Source organism: Antechinus flavipes, chromosome 5 (genome assembly GCF_016432865.1).
Source record: "Antechinus flavipes isolate AdamAnt ecotype Samford, QLD, Australia chromosome 5, AdamAnt_v2, whole genome shotgun sequence".
NCBI lineage: Eukaryota > Metazoa > Chordata > Mammalia > Dasyuromorphia > Dasyuridae > Antechinus > Antechinus flavipes.
The window spans coordinates 67862571-67887898 of NC_067402.1; the positions used below are offsets into that span (position 1 = coordinate 67862571).

General features: G+C 33.5%; 1 protein-coding gene and 1 long non-coding RNA gene across 6 annotated transcripts in view; one reads left to right on the forward strand and one right to left on the reverse strand.

The window, feature by feature from the left end:
* CCDC7 (coiled-coil domain containing 7) overlaps window positions 1-25328 on the forward strand; it is a 152807-nt gene that overhangs the window by 69270 nt on the left and 58209 nt on the right. For all 4 annotated transcript variants that reach the window (XM_052000780.1, XM_052000779.1, XM_052000781.1 and 1 more), the window contains 6 exons: window positions 925-1000; window positions 5353-5383; window positions 7413-7511; window positions 11942-12039; window positions 20207-20282; window positions 25124-25189. In XM_052000780.1, coding sequence (XP_051856740.1) covers window positions 925-1000; window positions 5353-5383; window positions 7413-7511; window positions 11942-12039; window positions 20207-20282; window positions 25124-25189 — 446 coding nt within the window. The remainder of the gene's footprint in view (window positions 1-924; window positions 1001-5352; window positions 5384-7412; window positions 7512-11941; window positions 12040-20206; window positions 20283-25123; window positions 25190-25328) is intronic.
* Window positions 1-25328, reverse strand: part of LOC127564321 (uncharacterized) — a 131787-nt gene that overhangs the window by 55217 nt on the left and 51242 nt on the right. The gene's annotated exons all lie outside the window — the stretch shown is intronic.

A 25328-nucleotide genomic window follows, 5' to 3' on the forward strand; every position in this document is an offset into this window, starting at 1 on the left:
GGTAAATCCTAGGACACTTTTCTTATCTACCCAATGTTGTCCATCAACCAGTGATCTCCATTCATCCAGGAAGACATTTGTCTAAGCCTAGGGTATTCAGATCAAACTCAGAGAATCTCTCACATTGGGAATCCTATTTATGGGTGGTGAATTGCTGATATAGATAGCCTTGATAAACTTCCAGTGGTTGTCAGAATTCAAGTGTGAATCTTATGTGACCCCCCCTAGCATTTCCCATTTCAAGGAAACAATGATAGGAATGAATGAATTTGGAGAACCTTCATCTGTTTGTATCTGTGGGGTTACCTAAGAAAGCTAAGAAGTCAGTCCCAAATTAGATGAATTATTTTATAAATTAGCTTAGGAGTTCATTCTTCCTCAGATGTGCTGGCTACCATGTATCTGAGAAATAATCTTACAATTTTTCCCTTAGCTAGGGAATAACAGCAGGGAAAAGAATATAATCTCTTGAAAAAATGAGTTTTATTAACATCTGACAATACGGACCTTCCTTTCCCTCTTTTAAAACGCATAAATCAATCAACAAATATTAAATGCCTACTATGTGCTAGGCACAGCATCTTGTCCTAGCCTTTGAATCAATTGAAAACTTCAATTATTAGTCTTGCATGTCAGACTTTTTAAATAAGATATATTGATCTTTCAACATCAAATGTTACTATACATCATTAACATTCTAGACTTTGATGCCATATCAACACATTAGCCATAAACATTCCTTAATAAACTTTTTTTGCATATATATGTCTATACTGTCTTCTCTGCCCATGTGTCTAGTTTTGCTCATTTTAACAGCAAATGAGTTAAACAGTATTGGGTTCAACATGCTTTCCTCATGAGATATGACATTTATTAAGCTTTTAAAAATCTTTGAATCTTTGGTTTTCATTATTTCATCCTCAGAATCTACTGAATCAGTGTATCTTCAGTTTCAAGAAATGTTTAAAATAGTTGAAAAACAAGCAACTAAGTTGCAACGGTAAGCTTTAGTTATTCAGATAAGTAAATTTTTTATGACTGATAATTTTAACTGCATTTTTGTAGTATCTTTCTTATTTTGATGTATGTTGAATCAATCTAATAATAAAAAGCCAACCAACCAGGATCAGCAACAAAAATAACAAACTGTAATCTCTTCAGATACTTTATGATTGATAAACTTAACTTTTGCCTAGCTATAATTGATATGTACGAATTATTATAATTTCAATTTTTTGTGTGTGGGTTTCGCTACATCTAGATCTAAGATTTCTCTAAATGTTCACATTATTTTTGTACCTTTTAATGGCAGAAAAAAAAAAAACAAGTTTTGTTAACTTATCACAGATCATTGATCTAGGACTACAATGGTCCTTAGAGGACATTTTCAGTGTTCAATCTCATTTTATGAATGACACACTCAGTCAACAGTATTCATTAAGTCCTTAACTATACTAAGCAATGGAGACACAAAGAGAGGTAATTTAGTTTTTACAAGTACAAATCAAAAGAGTACCTTGAACCTGGGATAGATATCCACTTGCATATCCACACTAGAACAATATTCTTTTTTTTTATTTTAATAGCTTTTTATTTACAAGTTATGTGCATGGGCAATTTTACAGCATTGACAATTGCCAAACCTTTTGTAGAACAATATTCTTGTCATGGGTCCCCTCCCATTGATACTCAGAGATAGTTTTCTCAGTGCTTTCTTAATTTTCATTCTTTTTGAATTCTTTTCAGTATTAATATGACTGACTCTTATATTCTGTCCTTTAAAATACTTCTATTTCTTGATTCTATTACTACCTGTTTAAACTATTATTCTCATCAGCTTTTTCAAGATAAATGATCCATCCCCTATGTGTGAGTGTAGATTAGAATCCTGTGCTAGGTTTTTTTTTTCCTACATTTTCTCTGTAGTGATCTGCTTAAGTCCTGTTGATTCAATCATTTTCACTAAGCAAATGACTTCCAAACTATGTTTTGAGTTTTCATCTCTCTCCTGGGCTCTAGATTTATACATTCAACTCCTGGATAGACCTTCCTATCTCTATCTCTATTTCCAAATATCTCCGTCTTAATTTTTCCAAAACGTAACTCATTATCTAAACCTATTCATTCTCTAATTTCCTCATTTTCAAACTGGAAGTGACAAGGGTTAATAATTAGTGCCTCTTGGTGAAGCTAGGAATTGTGTGCAGACATATATTTCCTAGAGTCTTCAGATTTTACGTTTCCTTTGCCTTTGAAAAGACTTCTTGTCATTTCATGGGCTTGGCATGGGAAAAAAAAAAAACACCTGTTTGTATTATATTTTATGTTTTCATTTTGTGTGTGACCAATCAGTGTTGGGTTCTACACTGATATGCATAAAGTGACTATGCAAAAAAATTATCATTGTGGTTTCTTGGAAAGAAAAAGAAAAAGCAATTATTATTTGTCAGTCTCTTACCTTTGTAGATGCATCAACAGTAGTCCTTGCATAGGCAGCCCGAACTGCCAATTTGTTACCCAGACGTAGAAATTCAATTACAGGAAATATGGAAAGTCCCTTCAATAAGACAACTAAAAAATGTTCAGGCAGAAATAAAATGCCCTATGCAATGAATCATTCACTGTTCCTTTGGTTTTATACCCCAAAGAGGGGATAAATGGAAAAGAATACTGGCAGTATCCTTGTGATATTTTCCCTTAGATCAGGTACTCAAAATTGAGTTTAAGAAAGAAATTGTGACAAGATGTAGATCTCATTTTTGGAGATCAGGCAGGGATGTTAGTCTGGGATTCAAAGGAAGTGTCATCATGCAGTTGGTTGTTGACATTAATCCAATACTATATTGTTTGCTTTTTTAGTTGTTATTTTTTAATAAACCCATGTTTTTTTTTTTTTTTTTTTGGTATTACTCCTAAAAGTTAAGTGCAGAAAGAATTGATGGATTTAAAGCTCCAAAGGCTTATTTTTCAGTTATAAAGTTTCATTGTATCTTTCAATAACAAAGTTTTAAGTTTTTACTGCATGTTCTCATGCTTGAAGCTAGGAATAAGAAGTCAAAAATAAAAGAGATAATATCTCCTAGGAGATTTTAATTTTTTTTCTTTTTCACTTAATAGTATATTATTTTTTGTAATTACATATAAAAATAGTTTTAAATTCATTAAATTCATTTTTGGTAAGATTTTGTTTCAAAAGTTTTTCTTTCTTTGTCTTTAACTTTTTTCCTTTCCTACAATTACAAGAAACATAATATAACAAACTTTTTTAAAAAGTAATTTTGATTTTTTATAAATATTTTTGTTATTGTTTTTCCTTCTCCGTCTACTTTTTCCATTATAACTTTTTATTTATTTTTAGGTTTTTTTCTTAAAGCTTTTTATTTTCAAAGCATATTTATAGATACAAAACTTTGTGCTACAATTTTCTCCCCTTTCTCTTACTTTCTCCCCTAGATGTCAAGTAATCCACTATGTGTTAAACATGGCAAAATATATATGTTAAATTCAATATATGTATACATATTTATACAGTTATCTTGCTGCACAAGAAAAAACAAATCAAAAAGGAAAAAAAATAAGATAAAATGCAAACAAACAACAACAAAAAGGATGAAAATGCTATGTTGTGATCCACACTCAGTTCCCACAGTCTTCTCTCTGGGTGTAGATGGTTCTCATCATCACAAGATCATTGGAACTGGCCTGAATTATCTCATTGTTGAAAAGAGCCATGTCCTTAATACATTGTTGGTGGAATTGTGAATATATCCAACCATTCTGGAGAACGATTTGGAGCTATGCTCAAAAAGTTATCAAACTGTGCATACCCTTTGATCCAGGAGTGTTACTACTGGGCTTATATCCCAAAGAGATCTTAAAGAAGGGAAAGGGACCTACCTGTATGTGCAAGAATGTTTGTGGCAGCCCTCTTTGTAGTGGCCAGAAACTGGAAACTGAGTAGATACCCATCAATTGGAGAATGGCTGAATAAATTGTGGTATATGAATATTATAGAATATTATTGTTCAGTAAGAAATGACCAACAAGATGATTTCAGAAAGGCCTGGAGAGACTTACGTGAACTGATGCTGAGTGAAATGAGCAGGACCAGGAGATCATTATATACTTCAACAACAATACTATATGATGATCAATTCTGATGGACCTGGCCATCTTCAGCAATGAGATAAACCAATTCAGTTCTAATGGAGCAGTAATGAATTGAACCAGCTACACCCAGCAAAAGAACTCTGGGAGATCTCTAAGAACCATCACATTGAATTCCCAATCCCTATATTTTTGCCTGCCTGCTTTTTAAAAATTTCCTTCACAGGCTAATTGTACACTATTTCAGAGTCCGATTCTTTTTGTACAGCAAAATAACTGTTTGGACATGTATACTTATTTTGTATTTAATTTATATATTTATTTAATATATATTTAATATATTTAACATGTATTGGTCATCCTGCCATCTAGGAGAGGGAGTCGGGGGAAGGAGGGGAAAAATTGGAACAAAAGGTTTGGCATTTGTCAATGCTGTAAAATTACCCATGCATATAACTTGTAAATAAAAAGCTATTAAAAAAAAAAAGAAAATGCCATATAAAAGCCAAAAAAAAAGAGCCATGTCCATCAGAACTGATCATCATATAATCTTCTTGTTACCATAATACTATATTTTCTTTTTTTTTCATAATGATAACTTTTTATTGACATAACCCATGCCTAGGTAATTTTTTACAACATTATCTCTTGCACTCACTTCTGTTCCAACTTTTCCCCTCTTTCCCTCTACCTCCTTCCCCAGATGGCAAGCAGTCCTATACATGTTAAATATGTCACAAATACTATATTTTCTATAGTCTATATGTGATCAAAACAATTGACCTAAATAGAACACACAAGGATCAAATTAATGAGCTTGAGTTTAACATATTGTTTTAACAAATTCAGACACATACCAAAAACCAACTTTAGTTAATGAAAGATAATGGTAGATAGCACTGTATGATGTTTCAGTATGACTCTTAAAATGTATCAATAAATTGTTTTATTTATTATTATTATTTGGTGACTTGTCACCAAAGTAAAATTGTCCAATTTAAATATTAACTTTTATATGCTCCATGACATCATTATGGCAGGAGTGTTAGTAGGTTTACTTTTTAGGCAAGTAGGAGAGATCAGAAGAAAAAGAAAAACACTAAAACCTAATTACTTGAATGTTAGTGGCACATTTGAATTTAATTTAGAATATTCAGAAGTTTGCTTTTGTGTAAACTTAAGGTTTTATGCAGTAATTATTAATGGAGAATATTTTATTTATGAAATTTGTTTTTTTCTCTCCAGAGTGATAAATGACCTAGAATCCCTTGAGTTTGTAAGTATGCTTTACATTCAAATTGAAATTGTCTTATTTCCTGTAGTAAGTGCATCAGCATCACATTGCTCTTGATACATTCAACAGTTCTTAGAATTGTTTTAAAATATACAAGGCTCTCTAGTTATTTGGTAAAAATCTATCAAAAGTCTAACCTGTATGAAAAGTTATTTCTTAACATTGCTTAATTTTAGATGTGAATAAATCTCTGATCTGATATTCAGGATATTTCTAAAATTCTTGTACTAGTATATTATACTGTTAATATTGTGCTACATCCAGTGTAAAATTTTTCTAATTTGGTACAATGTCCTCTTTAATCAGGTATCTGTCTCTTTTTCCTGTTCTTAGGCTATAAATTCTGTTTTTCAATGACTTATTTTAGAAACTAAACTATAATATTGCTGACATATAAGATGTGATGATAAGATAAGATAAGATAAGTCAGTGCCACTTATATTTACTAGTTATTATTTCATAAAATTTCATTTGAGGAAATGAAATATCTATATGAATATATTTGGAATTTTTTCAATATTAGTAGAATCTATGATCTAGAATTCAAAGGGACCTCATATGATGCTGTTTTAAAAGTTCGATAGACTTCCTTTGATCCCTCTGACATTCAAGGAGTAACAAAGTGAATATAGCATTCTTTTTTTGTAGATTAATGCAATGTTTTATTATTTTTTTTTAAATAATAGTTTTTATTTTCAAAATACATGCAAAGATAGTTTTTAACATTCATCCTTGCAAAACCTTGTGTTCCAATTCCCTCCCTTCTGCCCACCCCACCTTAGATGACAAGTAATCCAATATTGTTAAACATGTGCAGTTCTTCTATATATATTTCTATATTTATCATGCTGCACAAGAAAAATCAGATCAAAAAGGCAAAAAATGAGAAAGAAAAAAAGCAAGCAACAACAACAGAAAAGGTGAAAATCTATATTGTGATCCACATTTGGTCCCCACAGTCCTTTTTCTCTCCATCACAAGAATATTGGAATCGGCCTGAATCAACTCATTGTTGAAAAGAGCCAAGTCTATCAGAGTTGATCATCACATAATCTTGTTGTTGCTATGTACAATGTTCTCTTGGTTATACTTACTTCACTTAGTATCAGTTCATGTAAGTCTCTCCAGGTCTTTCTGAAATTATCCTGCTGATCATTTCTTATAGAACAATAATATTCCATAACATTCATATACCATAACTTTGAATATTGCATTATTAAGCACTGCTTATGTTTATTTTAAAACCAGACTCTGAGATGTGACAAGTGCTAGAAAAAGATACTTCAATTAACTAATGATAAAATAAGCCAACTTTGACAAACTCTTTTCTCCCCCCCCAAAAAAAGAACAAAAATGACTTCTTAATTATATATTGCTTTCTCTTTTTTCACTGTTTAAGCATGTATAGGCAATTTTAAAAAGGGAGGATAGTAACATATAGTGTTTAGGGAGAGGTTATATACTAAATTCTTCCAACTTACTATAACTAATGAATAAGATAAGTAATGTTAACCTTTTGAAGATATTATAACAAACCTGATGAAAATGACCAAAATGAAAAAAATCTGTGAAGTAAATTTGAGACACTTCCAAATGAGATTTATACATAGGATCCAAAAAATGCATCTGTCTTCTCCTCATAGTTTTGTTCAAGTTCTCTTATTCTCAGTGTTATACACTGATTTAATGTTTTAAATGGACATGGTAATTTAAAAAAGTAAGTCCCAAAATGTACTATTTTATAAAAAAATTTAATGTAGTAATATTCCTGCAAAGTTGTATTTCATTATAGTATATGAGTGACCTGGGTTTTCAAAATCTTTGTTTTTGGAATGCAAACCCTGATAGGGTTCTGCCTCCAAACAAGGGTAATAACTTGGAGCCTAAATTGCTTAAAAAAATAAAAAATTAAACATACTTGTTTTTTCATTAATTTCTTATTACTATCTTAACTATAATTGAAATGTGAAAGTTTTACATTGTCATGTAACAGTATAACATTTGCTTTTAGAAATACAAGATGACTCAAAATGATTTAGATATAGTAATAGAAGAAAAAATGATTTTAGAGAATGAACTCAAAAAAATCAAGGGTCCAGAAAAAATAGAGGTTAGTATGATTTTAGAGTTAAAAAATAACAATAAAAATAGTACTTTGGGGAGGGATAGGGCATCAAAAAATATTTTGAAAAATGTTTTAGTTGTCCCTAACATATTTTTTGAAACAATTCTGCTTTTAAAAATCATGAAATAAAACAATGCCACTATCTCAGGTTAATATTTTTATTCAGTTAACATTAATTATCAGGTAAACTTAAAAAAGGAGTCAGCTAGGTGGCTCAGTAAGTAGAGTTCTGGGCCTGGAGTCAGGAAGAACTAAGTTCAAATGCAACCTCAGACATTTTAATAGTCGTGGGATCCTAATTTGCAATGATCCACAAGATTGCAGTCAGATAACAACTGAACAACACAACTTTAAAAAATCTTTATAATAATTTTGCTGCCATCTACAGTAGCTTTTATTCATTCATTTAGCATTTGTTAAACACCCACAGTTTACAAGTCATTACTACACAAATTATGAGGGAAAAGAGAGTTGACCTCAGAGTTGGGAAGACTTGGATTCAAGACCTGTCTCATATAAATATGCATAGCATGTTATAAATTACATAGTATATATATGTATGATTTATTATTCTTGATATAGTACATATTATATCTCTATTTATATATGTGTTATAAGACTTGAATCTAAATCTTCCTAGCTTTGAGGTCAGTTTTTTCCTTTTAACATGTATTTTAATAACTTGCATAGAGTAGGTACTTAATAAATCTAAAGGCTGGTCAGTTACTAATTAAGTTACTAAGTTTTAGTACAAGTAATTCTCTTAAGACTATAAGCTGCAGAACAATAGCTGATTTGTAATTTGTAGAGAAAATTTTCTCACCTGGAATCGCTTATACCAAGTTACAAGTCTACAACATTTCTCCCCTCTTATCCCTCATCCCTTCATTCTTGCCAATTAGAAGGAAGCAATTCTTTCAGTATTTATTAAGCAATTACCTTATGCTGGCCATCATGATGTTTTGGGGATTCAAAGAAAGGCTAAACTATGATCCCTGTCTCAAAGGAGCTTCCCATTCTAAAGGAGGTAAAGACAATATGCTATACCTGTAAACAGAAACTATGTACAGGTAAGTAGGAGATAATACTAAGGGGAAAGGGACTAGAAACAAGGGGTCCGGGGAAGGCTTCCTGCAGAAATTAGCATTTGAGTTGTCTTGAAAGAAGTCCAGGAAGCTAGAAGTAGATGTGAGGAGAAGAGCATTGCAGCTCCAGGGGTCAGCCAATGCAAAGGCATTCACTATGGCAATGGTGGGTCCTGTCTGAGGATTAGACATTAGGCCTCTTCCTGGATGCTAGAGTGCACAGAGGGAGATTCAATGAAAGAAGATTAGAAAGTAGAAAGGAGTCAGATTATGAAGGCCAAAGGCTAAAAAGGACCTGCTGTTTACTTCGAGTCCCTGGAATTTATAAAGTGAGGGGATGGGTTAGAATAATGTGAGCAGACCTGATCTTTAAGATTACTATGGGCAGCTGAGTAGAGGATGGACTGGTATAAAAAGAGGATGGAGGTGTGGAAAGCAACTGGAAAACCATTGCAATATTCCAGGTAAAAGATGATTTATAAGAGGGATTGTGTAAGTGGAAAGAAGGGAATGGAAGTGTGTGTGTGAAAGTAAGAATGCAAGATTTATTAAGAGATATATGATCAAGTGCATCTATTACCTTAGAATAATTCATAATAATAATGCTTTGATCTTTGGCATCAAAATTCCTCTCTTCTCATCTGCTTTTTGGAATTTCTTTCAACATTCAGTTGTGGTATTAACTGTTCCATGAAGCCTTACTTGATGTCCCAGATGCTAGTGTATCCCTATGCCCCAAATTATTTTGTATTGAGTGTGTAATATATTTTATATATATACATTTATGTACATGTCCTTTCCCCAGCAGGAAAATGTAAGCAGAAACTTATGTAAACAGACCCCTTCTTTTTCTTTGTATTTCTAGCACCTAGAACATTACCTGAAACACAAAAGGTGCTTAATAAATGCTTATTGAGTCACCTAGATAGTACAATAGATAAAATTCTAGACCTGGCATCATGGAGATCTGAGTCTAGCTTCAAATGTTTTGTTAGCCATATGATTCTAGGAAAGTCATTTTACTTTTATCTGCCTCAGTTTTCTCATCTGTAAAATGAGAATAATAATACAACTATACAAAATGGTTGTGAACTAATATTTTTAGAAATGATTTGCAAAACTTAAAGCACTATATAAATATTATTTTTATATAACATTTCTGGTACACCCTATCTTGCCACCTTTTAATAACATATAAACTATATATATATATATATATATATAATATATATATATATATATATTATATATATATATATATATATATATATATATATATATATATATATATATATAGTGATGCTCCTAGAGCTTTTGAGCTTGGAATTGCCAGGACCTTCAAGAAATACTTTGTATTACAATTTTGTTGTAGGGATAAGTCTTTAGGATTCAAGGAATTCTTTAGAAAGTCTTGAAGCTTCTAGGGAAGAGAGAAGAGAGAAAAAGAGATGAAACAGAGGTATGCTGGCCTACACAATTAATTTTTGTAAATTTTATAAGGTAATATTGAACCTTGAAAATGTTGAAAAAAATTTAAAAATATGAAAATATTCTTTTAATGACTGAAGGAAGGAATGAATAAAATGATTTGGTTGAGTCATTTTTCAGTTGTGTCCAACTCTTTGTCACACCATTTGGAGTTTTCTTGGCAAAAATATTGGAGTGGCTTGCCATTTTCTTAAGAGAAGAAATGAGGAAATTTTACAACTGTTTTTATTTACAAATGAGGAAACTGAGGCAAATAGAGTTAAGTGACTTGCCAAGATCACACTGTTATTAAGTGTATAAGGCTGAATTTGAAGCCAGGTCTTCCTGATTCCAGGCTGGATTCTCCATTTAGCTACCCAATAGTGAACTAGAAATAGGTAAAAGGAGGTAATTATTCTCATAAAACATGTTCTTTTAAAATGGAAATCTGTGGTTTTTTTCCTTTTAATTTAAAAGGTTCTAACTTACATTCCCCCTTAAGAGGATATTGCTATTATACAAATAATTCCCCTTGCAGTTAACTGAATGACAAAATGCCCCTAAAACTGACATAGCAGAATAGAATGATAGGCCTTGTAGACTTTATTCTGAGGACATAAGCTGTACACCAGGATTTTCTAACATTGATGAGATCACCACTGCAGACTAAATGAAAAACCAAAGGAATGGAGAGAGATTTGTCTATATTGGATGAACCAAAAGGATTAAAAAAATTGGGGCTTATTGTCATTTTGGGATACATGTTATTTAATAGGCGGTTACAGGTGGAAATAATGAATTTTGGATAGCCTTGGCACAGTGAATTTATTGTTGTAGGGGAGGGGTACTTTAAGGGATAAATGCTTATCTGGCATTTTGCTGGGAGTGACGTTGGCAATCTAGTGTGACCTCTATATTAATATAACTTCAGTGAAAGACTGATGTTTTCCTAGAATATTAAAAGCATTGGCTGTTTTTCTCATGTGCCTATAACATCTATAAGTCTGTTATTGCTGAAAGTTATATGATAGGTATAATAATCAGTCTACAGTGTTAGTAGTGATAGTGCACAAGAATCAATGTGAAAAAGATAGTGTTGAAGATACATATGGATGAGAAAAAGAGCACACTGGTCAAGTATGAAAACATAAAGAATAGCATATATCTATCAATATACCAGACAATTAAAGAATGAAGCCCCTAGTATTCTGGGCAGGTATTTTATGGAGGGTTTAATGAGAAAACACAGACAAAAAAGTTATAAATCTTGATAAGTGGGGAGAAGTGGTATTTTTCATCAGTGAAGGGCACATCTACAGTATTGAAGTCCCAGCTTCATCATTATATCCAAGTAAAGTTGTAGTTTACCAAACTAATTTTGTTATATGACTTCCTTGGAAGACATATAACAGTATATACAGTAAAATAGTACTATAACACACTTCACTATGTCACAGCTTCTATTATATTAGACATCAAATATTGTGCCCCTACAACATGCTTGCTCCTAGCAAGCCCATAACTAGAAATTTTGCTCTTGGGCAAATACTACAAACTATTCTATAGGCTAAATGAATAGAAGGAATCCTCAGTCCTTCTAGGTGTATCTTAGCTTCATATTCATCTTTATCCCTTTAGTTCATGGGAAAGTTTGAGTTGATAGAGTTGGTAAATAAAATAAAAGGTCCTTGAGATAGACAGAAATGGACCTAGAAAGGAATGACTTTCCACTATTCTCTCCTTTTCTTCCAGTTTCATATTGAAATAAAAAACATAAAATGAAACAAAAACAACATATCTCCTGAAAACACCACATAAGGATTTGATATAACCTGTGATTATTCTGACTTTATCATTATTTAGCAATTGCTACAGAGAGAAAAGATATTCTTGGAGTTACAAAGGAAAAAATCAGAAAGAGTGACATCTAAAGACTCAATTAGAAATGGAGATCTAGAAAGGTAAGAAGCAAGGATAAAAGATAATTTTTAAAAAATGGATTCATATTGTTTCCATGCACTTTGTGTTCTAGCTGAACTCTACTATTATCTCACTTGACCATGAACTCTCATGATTATGTACCTTATTATTATTACCTAGACTCATATTATTACCTAGACTGAAATATTCTCCCTTTTTCTCTTGGCCCCACTCAATCCATTAAAGCCTAATTCAATTGCCACCTCTTCTAAGAAGACCTCTCTGAACCTCCGGCTGGTATATACTCCTCCCTTATTAGATCTCATATAGATTGTAGATTTGTAGCCTACAAATATACTTATCACATAATTTGTGTATTATAGTTGTATGTGCTAGTAATTAGTATTTTTTTTCTTCTCTGTCCCTTTCTTTCCACCCCAATGAGGGTGCAGATTCCCTGAGGGCAGTAATTTATGTAAACTGTGTATCTTCCCAAGAGTCTTGTAGAGTACTCTAAGCACAATAGGTATTTTTAATGTTTTGTTTGATCACACATCAAGATAACTGCAAACATTTAAACCATTTGTATTGGGATAGAGAACTCTCCTTGTATAAGAATGTTCAGCACTTGAGTTGGCAACTTAGTCTTGGTGACAGGGACACCTGGGAGCGATTTGATTTCACCAAAGTTACATAGCCAGTATGCCTCAGAGGCAAAAATTAGAATCCAAGGCTGTCTCTTGACACATTATGCCAGGCTGCCTCTTTATTGTACTGAGGCACTTGTAGCCACTTATTTGAAAGGCATTCATTAAGTACTATCTCATAACTACACTAGGTAGTGTAGGGGGAAGTGTGCTCATTTTTCTGAGTTCAAATCCAGCCTCAGATACTTAACTAGCTGTGTGACTCTGGGCAAGTCATATTTGCCTCCGTTTTTTCGTCTGTAAAATGAGCTGGGGAAGGAAATGGCAAATGGTATCAATATCTTTGCCAAGAAAATCCCAATAGAGTTATGAAGAGTCAGATATTATGAAAAGGCTGCCAACAGTTCATAAACTATGTATGGTTTTATGTAGAAAGTAGATGCAAAATAATTTCAGAAGATGAAGTATGTACAAACTCTTGAGGAATCAGAAAAGACATCATTATAGTATATAGTACACGATCTGAGCTTTAAAGGATTCCAAAGATTAAGAAAGAACATTTAAGAAACGGCAGAGGCTGCAGGGAAAGCTCACCTATTTGTGATTGATTCCCTGTGTTGTACAAGTTCCCCCATTTCTTCTTTTTTTTCCCCTTTTCCCCTTTGCCTTGGCATTTCCAGATTTCTAGAATTCCATCTTGTATATAGTAGTTTTTAGTAGATATTTGCTGAATTAAATTGAATCTAAAGACTTGTCTTTATGTATCTATCACAGCAACAAGCACAGAATTAGTGCTCAATTTTATTAATATTTGTGGATAGTCAAATGAAGGTGTTTCATCCTATTATATGTTTAATTTCCTGTGAAGGAGATCTTTCTGAGAAAGAATAATTCAAAGAAAGAGTGAAACAGTCATTTCCAAGTTGTTTTCTTTTTCTCATGTAAACCATCATCTTTATTTCTTTTCAATTTCCTTTGACTTCTTTCTTAACAGTATTTTCTTATACTTCAGCATTGTTAGCTAAAAAGCCTCAGTTACTTCACCTCATTGGCTTTAATTAAAAGAAAAGAAAAAAAAAAGAAAAAATCTTTGGGAAATATTGCCATCTTGTGGACCCTTAAAGTATTGTTACATAAATCCTTCAACTTTACTGAGAAATGATCATTCAGTCCCTGCTAGAATACCTCCAGTGACAGAAAAAATTATCATGAAGAAGATTGAGTTGGCAAAAGCAAAAAACAGTTTCTGTTCTTAATGCATCTCATAGTATGTCTAATAGGAAGAGAGAACAATGCAGATACTTATTATATGCTTATTTATGAATTTAGATAGATCTCCCATTTCATCCAGGGTCCTCTCTACTCTTTCTGCTCTGTAACTAGCCACTCAATCCAGATGGTTCTGGAGGAGAAAGTGAGGCAGGTGACTTTGCCCAGCCCTCCTTCACTCTAATGCAATTCACTTGCATGTCATGGTATCCCTCCTCTCCTCCTGGATATCATGATCCTCTTCTAGAAGGAAGGATAAACAACCACCTCACTGCATATACATATATACAACATGTGTATACAACCTATATATGTGTTATCTTTATAACATGTATTCCTATAACACTAAACACACGGGTATATAACCATGCATGTATACACACATATTTTATATACATGCAGTACACATCAGGAAGTTTTGTGTCTTGCCACATACAATACATGTATTTATTACATGTAAACACATGTATGTGCTCATGAGATATATATGTATTGTATACTCACATGGATGTATGTGTGTATACACACATAGATCTTTTTACATGTTGTCATCACTGTTAAGCAATTCCCTAAAAGCAGAGACTGCTTTTTGCCTATTTTTGTAAAGGGAAACTCTTCTTGTAGAAATTAGGACATCAAATGAGGCTTGGAGAAAACCAGGAATGTTGAGAGGCAGAGAACTTAAAGAGGGAAAGTGTGCTAAGGAGAGGGAGTGAAGTGCTTGGGATGAGAAGGTGGAATGCTCTGCATGCAGAACAACCAGGACAGCAGTGTTCCGGGATCATAGAAGAGGAAGATCAAAGTGTAAGGAAGAAGACTTGAAAACTAGATTGGAAGCAGGAGATGAAGGGCCTTCAAAGCTAAGCAGAGGATTGCTTATTTGATCCTGGAAGGAACAGGGAATCACTGGAGTTTATTGAATGGGAAAGGGTGATAGTCACAATTGAGCTACAGGAAGATATTTTGACACCCGAGTGGAGAATGAATTGGAGAGGGGAGAGATTTGAGTTAGATCAACCAGCAGGTTATTGGAACTAGTCTCGGCATGAAGTGGTGAGGACCTATACCAGACTGGTGGCAGTATCAGGGGAGATAAGGAGTATATAAGAAAAATGAAGTGAAAGAAGAATAGATAGGACTTCTGTCCTCTGTCTTTAGACCTTCCAGCAACATAGAGGATCAAAGAATTTTTAAACTGTGGAGCTAGAATTTATATAATACTCTTAAGATTTGTGAAGACATTTAAAAATATTATTTCATTCAATCCTTATAATATTTACTATTCTCATAATAATAATGTTAGAAGCCACTCTTTATAGTCACTATATCACATTGCTTCTTGATAAGCTGAGCTTTAAAAAAAATAAGATGGACACATAACCAATGAAGAAAACAAAGAAGTAATCATCATAAGAAGGCTTTTTGTGGGGAAAAATGTAGAAAAAGCATTTTAAGAAGTTTGTGGAGCAAGAACAAGAAAGAGAAAAGGCTTGCAGATTGAGGCAGGTGGCATTTTTTCCCCCTCAAACTTTGTTGTTGTTCAATCATTTTCAATTATGTCTGACTCTCCAAAGAATATGAACAGACAATTCTCAGACGAAGAAATTGAAACTATTTATAGACATATGAAAATATGCTCCAAATCATTATTAATCAGAGAAATGCAAATTAAGACAACTCTGAGATACTACTACATACCTGTCAGATTGGCTAGAGTGACAGGGAAAGATAATGTGGAATGTTGGAGGGAATGTGGGAAAACAGGGACACTGATACATTGTTTCTGGAATTGTGAACACATCCAGCCATTCTGGAGAGCAATTAGGAACTATGCTCAAAAAGTTATCAAACTGTGCATACCCTTTGATCCAGCAGTGTTTCTACTGGGCTTATACCCCAAAGAGATACTAAAGAAGGGAAAGGGACCTGTATGTGCCAAAATGTTTGTGGCAGCCCTGTTTGTAGTGGCTAGAAGCTGGAAAATGAATGGATGCCCATCAATTGGAGAATGGTTGAGTAAATTGTGGTATATGAACATTATGGAATATTAATGTTCTGTAAGGAATGACCAGCAGGAAGAATACAGAGAGGACTGGTGAGACTTACATGAACTGATGCTAAGTGAAACAAGCAGAACCAGGAGATCATTATATACCTCAACAACGATACTGTTTGAGGATGTATTCTGATGGAAGTGGACCTCTGATAAAGAGAGCTTTAATTGATCAAAGATGGATAGAAGCAGCTACACCCAGCTACACTGGGAAATGAATGTAAACTGCTTGCCTTTTTGATTTTCTTCCTGCATTATTTATACCTTCTGAATTCAATTCTCCCTGTGCAACAAGAAAACTGTTCAGTTCTGCACACGTATATTGTATCCAGGATATACTGTAACCTATTCAACATATAAAGGATTGCGTGCCATCTGAGGGAGGGGGTGGAGGGAGGGAGGGGAAAAATCGGAACGGAAGTGAATGCAAGGGATAATGTTGTAAAAAATTACCCTGGCATGAGTTCTATCAATAAAAAGTTATTTAAAAAAAGTTATGTCTGACTCTCTGTGACTTTATCTGGGATTTTCTTGCCAGAGACACTGGAGTGATTTGTCATTTCTTTCTTCAGCTCATTTTACAGATGAGGAAACTGAGGCAAACTAGGTGACCTAGAGTCGCACAGCTAGGAAGTGTCTGAGGCTGGATTTGAACTCAAGAGAAGTACTTTTCCTGACTTCAGGCAGTACACTATAAACAGTGCCACCTTAACTGCCCTTTTCAAACTTTGGGGTCACTTAATTACTGGATTATAGGTGGTTGAAGAAAATTTTATAAAACTGTATTAAGCATTTGCCTGTTGAAAATGTCCCTGAGAAAAATACAGCAGACTATGTAGAAATTGCTTCATAGAGAGAGTCTGTGTTGTCAAATAAAATAGGAGTTCTCTCATGCTGTTACTTGTGTGATAACACACACCTAACATATCAGATGGCTTTTTTCTTAATTCTCATCCTTCTTAACCTTTATGCAAAATTTGATATCCTCTTGGATACTCTCTCATCAGGGATTTCATGATTGTACATTCTCTTGGCTCTTTTATCTGTCTGACTTCTCCCTTTTAGTTTCCTTTGCTGATTTATCATCCTTAAATGATAAATTCTGTCATGTTCAATTCTTTTGACCCCATTGAGATTTTCTTGACAAAGATGCTGGAGTAGTTTGCCATTTTTTTGTCCAGTTCATTTTACAAATGAGAAAATCAAGGCAAACAAGATTAAGTGTCTTGCCCACTGTCACACAGCTAGTCAATATCTGAGGCCAGATTTTAAGTAAGGAAAATAAGTGTTCACCACCTAGCTGTCTCTCTTCTCTCTATATCCTCTATTATATTTCTCTAACTGTAGATTTCTTCAGGGTTCTTTCTTGGGTTCTCTTTTCTCCTCCTTCCTTCCCTTCCTCTTTTTCTCTCTCCCTCTCTCTTCCTCTCTCCCTCCCTCCCTCCCTCTCTGTCTCTTTTCTCTGTCTTTCTCTCTGTCTCTCTCTATCTCCTTCTCCTCTCTCCTCCACAGAGTCCAGTGTGGTTAAGTATCTCTATCCAGACAATTTCTACATCTATCTAACTATAAGGTCTCTCCCATAACCAATCATCTATTGGATATTGGAAATTGAAATTTCCTAAATATTTCAAATGCATATCCAAAACAAAAGAATTTAACTTCCCCTTATTCCCAACCCATTCTTCTACCAAACTTCCCTCTCTTTCTTGAGAATTAACTACCAGCCTTATGGGATCACAAGTTTGTCATATTCTTGTTATCTTTGATTCCTCATTCTCCTTAATCCAGAATTTGAGTTAGTTATCATATCTTTATATTTTAATCTCTATGTCTCTCATATGTTCCATTCTCTTCAACTAGACAGTTACCATCCTTGTTCTCCACTTCTATCACCTCTTATCTATACTATTACAGTGGATTCCTAATTGGTCTCTTGTCTTGAGTATCTTCCCTTTTCAATCATTTTCCATTCAGTAACCAGTGCTTTTTTTCCCTTTAGTACATATTTGACCATGTTGTTTCCTTGCTCCTTATAGGAAGCTCACTGTTTAGTATTTAAAGCCTGTCACAGTCTGATTTCAACCTATTATTACAGTCTCATTACTCTATTGTCTAGCAAAATTGATGTGCTTGGTTCTTCTCACACTCAATACTTTGTCTTCTGTTTTCTTATAGTTTTTGCACTGGCTATCTCCTATGCATCCTTTTGTCTTTTTTTTTTAATCCCCTGTTTTCTTTCTTATTTGGTTCTTTGTTTTTTCTCCTTACACAGCTTTGCATTTCTCTGTGATCTCTTTCTGTCACACCTTTTTGTCACTCTCTGTCTTTCATAAAAGAAACAAGTACGGATTTCAAAAGTAATGGTTAAATACCATATCATTTTATTTGTCTCCTGAGGAACTTGTATGTGAGCCAAGAAGTAATAGAACTAAACATGAAACAATTGATTGGTTTAATATTAGAAAAGAAGTATGACAAAGCTATATATTGTCATTTTGTTTAATTAACTTATATGCACAGTACGTGGCAGATGAATCAAAAGTTAGAATTGCTGGAAAAAATATAAACAGTCTTGGATATTCAGATGACACCACTTTTATAGCATAAAATGAAGGAGGAATTAAGAAGCCTCTTGTTGAGATGAAAGAGGAAAGTATATAAGCTTGCTTGAAGCTTACCCTAAAACAAAAACAAAAATAAAAAACCCAAGATCTTGGCAACTGGTTCTAACATTTCCTAGGATATAGAGGGAGAAGAAATGGAAGTAGCATCGAGTTTTATATTCTTGGGCTCAAAGATCACTGCAGATGGTGATTGCAGCCATGAAATTAAAAGATGCTTGCTCCTTGGAAGGAAAACTATGGCAAATCTGGACAGCACTCTAAAAAGCAGAGATATCACCTTGCCTACAAAGTCAAAGGTATGGTTTTTCCAATAGTAAAGTATGATTGTGAGAGTTGGGACTATAAGGAAAGTTGAGAGCTATAGAATTATCACTTTTGAATTGTGGTGCTAGAGAAGACTTAAAGAAATTAATTCATGCTGTTCACCAGAAGGTCAAATACTGAAGGTGAAGCTTACATACTATGGCCACATAATGAGAAGATAGACTGAAAAAACTCTGATGTTGGGAAAGATTGAAATCAAAAGGAAAAAGGAATGGCAGAGGATGAGATGGATAGTGTCATGGAAATAATAAACATGGACTTAGAGAGACTTTGAGAGATAGTGGAGGATAGGAAGAAGGAGCTGGCCTGTTATGCTGCAGTCCATGGAATTACACAGAGTCAAACATGACTGAACAACTAAAGAACACTACAATAAAAATGGTTAAGAAATTTTCACACTTCTTATACTAAAACAAAAATTAAGAATTGGTGGGTAGCTTATAAATTTTTTCAAACTATTTAAAAGCTACTTATATCATACACATTTTCATTATTGATTTCATAATTTTCAACAATGGTTAATCTCAAATTCAGTACTGCAAGAATTTCTGATTTCACTCATTTGAATACCCCTCTTTCCTTCTGTGTTCTCAGTTTGGGATGTTGTAAGTTTTCAGTGCTGCCAAAGTGGTATAATTCAGGATGAGACCTATTATCTGCCCTTGTAGTCAAACCTCTGCAAGTTTCTGACCCAGGTTTGGCTTATGCATAGTCATATTTCAATAGGAGTTACTGGACTCAGTCACTATTAGTCCACTGGCAGGTTCTACAGGTTCAGTGACTAAACTTGGGGTTTCTTGTAGTCTAGTCTGCTGTATTTATTCCACTGCAGGTGTACACATTGGGCTAAAGGCTAGAATTGAATCAGGCTTTGTTCTCAGGCTTAGAGCAACAGGGCTACATTTTCATAGTTCTGTCCTCTTGTACTTAGGCCCTGAGCTTGTTCTTGATCTTTCCTCTCTGCTTTCAAACTCAGGTGTCCCCAGCGTTTAGCATCATTCTTGGCCCTTAGTAACATTTAACAAATATTTATTTTCATGAATTGAATGAATGGCTACCAATATATACAAAGACTATAATATTTGAATAGAGTAAAAAATATGAAATTGAATACCATGTAATTATAATTACCAAGATTGTCTAACTGATCCAAAAAAGACATAGTTTTGATTAGTAAACATTATTTTAAAATGTCAGTTTATACATTGACATTTAAATGTTTTCACTTTATTTAAATCTTTGTCTAAAAAATAGAAGCAAAATGATTATTTAAAAATAATTATAATTATAGCTTTTCGAAGAGATCTTCTATTATTTTAACAAGTGCTGATGCTATTAAATTAAAGGAAGAACTACTTCAAGCTCAGGTAATACATATTCACTTTTGTATTAAGTTTGTCTGCCTTCTGAACATACAATGTGGCTTTTTTCAGTTTTATAAAAGCATGCTTCCTTAATTATGTTTAGTTTAAGAAGAGATGTTTAAATGTTTTGCATTCATTTCTTTCACCTATCAGGTGATGAGTGAACTGAAGTGTTCTAGAAATATTTTCAGTGACAGCTGGAAATGAATCATGAGTGATTTATCAAGTAGCTAAATCACATGCAGATCATATACTTTGCTTTTAAAAAATATTTACTTTTGTAGTTGCCTTACTGAAAAAAGCTGTATGAATTAAAAATCATATAATATATGACATATCTATATCTATATATATATAATAAAAATTTGGAATTTTTTTTTTGTACTGGTGTTGGGGGACAATTCTTTAAGCTAATTTTGCTTCATAAAGGACTTTTAATGTTTCAGCATATTTTGATGACTATTAGTAAAGCTTCTCTACACATTTTTTTGAAATACAGTACAACTTTAAATTTTAGAAATTGTGATGTCCACAAAAATTACATTTGGCTTACAAAATTTATTTTATTAGTCCTAATCCTAAGTATCAGTGCTGTTCCCCTTGTGGTCAATGGTGGTCATGTCTTTTTGCTGCTGATAACTATATTGCTAGATAATTGGTTTTCCACAAATGCAGTCAACTGCTAAAGAATTTCCTATAGAAACAAAATTGGAATCCAAGGCTGTCTCTTGACACATTATGCCAGGCTGCCTCTTCCTTCAACAGATCCTCATCTATTAGGGAGATAGGTGATATCGTGGATAAGGTGTTGGACTTGGAATTAGGAAAACTGAAGTTCAAATCATTGCTCAGACACAAAATGTATAACTCTGGACAAGTCACTTCATTTCTCTATAAAAAAAGAAATAATAATAGTATCTACCTCACATGGTTGTAGTGACAAGCAAATAATATAAGAATGTAAAGTGCTCTGTAAACCTTAAAGTCTATATAAATGCTAGCTATTATTAACTCAAGAAAACCACACTAAAGAACTGATGTTTTTATAAGATATAAATGACCTGATTTCTAAGATCATACCTATCTTAGAAATGCTTTAGACCAACAAAAGGCTGTATATTTGTTATCTGAGTACCATTCTGTCTAAGGTTGGAGACTTTCATCATCAGAGGTTTGACCACTAGCAGATTAATATTGTTCAGTTTTGAGTGCCATATTTTAGGAAAGACATAAATAAGCTTGGGTGTCCCAAACGAGAGTAAGAATGATGAAAATCTTTGAGATCATGTCATATGTTATACATAGAAACGGCTAGATAAATAGATACATATACACACATATACCTTTCACAAAAAGAATATTTAGAGGGAATTCTATAATTACCTTCACATATCTGAAAGGTGTCATGGAAAAGAGAGATAAGTCTTATTCTCTTTGTGCTTAAAGGGCAGAACCAGGAATAATGAGTGAAATCTATGAAAAGATAACATTAGATCTGATGTTGAGGGAAGAGGAACTTGACAACAGTTGGTTGTACTTCATTTTATAAGAGGACCAAAATGATATCATTAGGTTGAAGTCAAGATACAGTGTGTGTGACTAACTCATCAGACCAGTAGGAGCTTGGAAGGTTCTAGCACAGATCAGCATAAATAGTCCAGATGAATATTTGGAATGGAGATGTTTCTAAATGTGTGCATCTCATGTTTCATTTGAGCTACAACAATACTTCACTCAGAGTATAGCACCTTCTCTGATGTGGACCCATTTTTCTGGGTAGTCATTTTCGGGTCTACTCGATTTTGTATTGTTGGTAAGCTATGCACATTCCATATATTGGTGATGAATGGAATAATTTTATTTGACTATTTTCCAGGTGAAGGATCAGCCTAATAAAGAGAACTCTGGCAAGAATCTTGTCAGCAATAACTTAAGAGAAAGACCCCTCTGTGATTTTTACAGGACAATCTGTTTCCTTAATTTTATAGAGATGGATAGTGAAGGCATCCTTGAACTTCTTGGGAGTAATCATCAAAAAAGTTTTTGTACATGTTTTATGGGCTTCTCTGGGAAGCAGTATACACTCGTCCCCCCCTCCCCCACAGCCTTCAGGTAAAGGCTGAGAGATGGTTGCTGGGCACATTTTAGATTCAAGCAGAGTCATACGACATGGTGGCTGAGATCACCCTCACCTTTGGGATTTTGAAATTCTGTGAATTTGTCTCTGACTGACTGCCCCTATGCCTGGAGCACTGTCCTTCTTCTCCTCCTCCTGGATTCCCTGGCTTCTTTTAAGTTCTAACTAAAATTCTTTCTTTTATATGAAGCCTTTCCCTCACTCTCTTAATTCTTTCCCCCTGTTACTTATTCCCTAGCCTGTCTGTAGCTTTTTTGTACATATTTCTTTGCATATTGTCTGACATTGGAAAGAAAAATCTCAAAATTTGTTCTTTCTCTGGTTCTTAAAGTGGACAAAAGCTTGTGGGTTTTGGCAGTGAAGAAATATCTAGGATAAGGGAAGTGTTAATAAGGGAACAGATATGAAATAAATTCTGAAAGAACAGTTGAGTGAATTGGTGAGTGAAGGGGAAGATCTTTAAGTTTTACTTTGAATGAAATTAGTAATGCTATCAACAAAGACGAAACAATTGGAAGAAGAGAATTATTTGAGGGTGAATTTCTTACTATATTATTTCTTTGGCTACTGTGCATGTAACCCAATGGAATCAAAATGCAGAAAAGCAGCAACTATCACTCATCCACCTAATAAAGGCACCAGACTTTGAGGCTTTCTATATCCAGACTATAAAAGCTGAACAGTTCTAGACTTTTGGGTCAATGTTTCTAAATTTGCTCTTATATTTCAGAGCTGATAGTAAAACCAGAATGGAGACTGAGGGAACAGAGAACTACATGAGATCTCTGTGACAGAGCAATGAAACTGGGGATTTGGTGAATCAGGTTTTCCTGAATTGTATTTCTCTTGGAGAAAAGACATTTAATAAACTTCACTGTAAACTGTTAACAGTATTAAAGAAAAGCATATACTAGAGAGTTTGGCTTGATATGTTGATAACATTGTACATAGCAGGACTCAAACCCATTCTGCTAAGAGTCTCTTCAATGGTGAATAACTTCTTAGTCTTTCATTCCTATTTGAAGGGTAGGGTTGGTGACAGTTTGGGAGAAGAAAGAACTTATTCTTTTGGCTTACATCTTTGAAAGAGGAAATGCTCGATTCTAAATTCTTTTCAAGAAAAAAAATTCCTGTAACAGAAAGATTTTAGGAAGCTGATGTGTAGAGAGGAGCTAGTGCCGTGATCATATCCCTGTGCCTAGTTTGCCATAGTAAAGATTTTGGGGAATTCTCCCTTGGGTGAGATCTGGGACTCTCTTTTTTGATTGGAGAGAGATAGCTTGCTTTCAGGAAGAAAATTCATTTACTTTTCATATTCTTTTATCTGCATAACTTCTTTGATTTCTTTTTGCTATCAACTTGAATAAATGGGTTAAGTTGCTACTTGTGATGATCTTGGTGGAACTAGCATTTGGTGGAAAGCCTTTAGATATAGCTTGGCATGATGAATATGAAAATATGTTTAGAAGAATTGCATATGTTTAACCTATATTAGATTATTTGCTGTCTTTGGAAAGGGGGAGGAGGGTCAAGAAGGAGAAAAATTTGGAACACAAGGTTTTGCAAAGGTGAATGTTGAAAACTATCTTTGCATGTGTTTGGAAAAATAAAATACTATAAAAAAAAGATAGCTTTGTGTCTCCATTAAAAAGATAACAAGTGAAAGACTTAGCTACTTTGATCAATATAATGATCCAAGACAGTTCTGAAAGATTTGTGATAAGAAATGCTTATCTGTCTCCAGAGAGAGAATTGATGGGAATCTGAGTACAGATTGAAGCATAGGCTTTTTTTCATTTTTTCATTTTTTCTTGTTTTATTTTAGTTGCAATATAGCTAATATGTAAATGTTTTACATGGTTTCACATATACATATAATTGAGGTCATGTTTCTTTACTTCTCAATGAGCTGGGAAGGGATGGAAAGGAGATAATTCAGAATTCAAATTTTTTAAAAAGGATGTTAAAAATAAATAACAAACTTGCTTTTAAAAGAGATAATCATATTAGCAGTATTTATGGGAGATAGCTATCATTCTATCCTGGTTCTTCCTCTGTAAGTATTACAGAATGGTTAGCCTTGTGGTTTCAATTTCTGTCTCTGATGGGAATCAAAGTCTTCCTGGAGAAGAATGCTTTAAGAGAGTATAGAAATATCAATACCTCCCTATGAGCCCCTTTGAGATAGACTCATATGGACACATATAATCTTCCATTGACAGTACCTCTAAGTGAGAGATGAAGTGATTTGCCTGAGATCATTCAATGTCTAAGGAGGGATCTCAACTTGGCTTTTTGTGGTGGTGGTGGTGGTTGTTTGCTTGTCCCTTGATGTTTGTATAGAATTAAGTTTCAAACACCAAGGCAGTGGTGTGATGAGTTCTTGTCAGTATGGCAATAGCCATTTCTCAGATAGATATCTTAAGGTCACCTCTCCTGATGTTATCAAGTCAACATTATTACAATTAAGTCATGTCACCAAAATTTTCTGTAATAGTTAAGGACTATAATTCTTATTTTAGCTTTAAAATATAGTAATTGTGATATTTTTTAATGAATTAAAAAATAAAATGGTTAATTAAAGAAAATTAGATAATTAAAATTTTCTCATATCTAAAAATAAGAAAAATAATGTTTTTAAGCCTTCTAAAGTAAGTATGAGCATACAGAAGAAAAATAAAACGAATATTTTCATATTATTTTATAGAAAGTAGTAATTTCTCTGGAAAATGAGAAGACATTTCTTCAGGAACAATTGGAAGATGCTTTAGCGGTAAAAAACTTTAATACAGTGTGCAAATTAAGGAATTCTCTATAAAGTGATTTTAATTGGTATATCTTTTGCCCCAAACAGAAAGATCTTATTCTATTTCTTAATGACTATATTTTTAAAAATTGTATTTCTCTCTCTC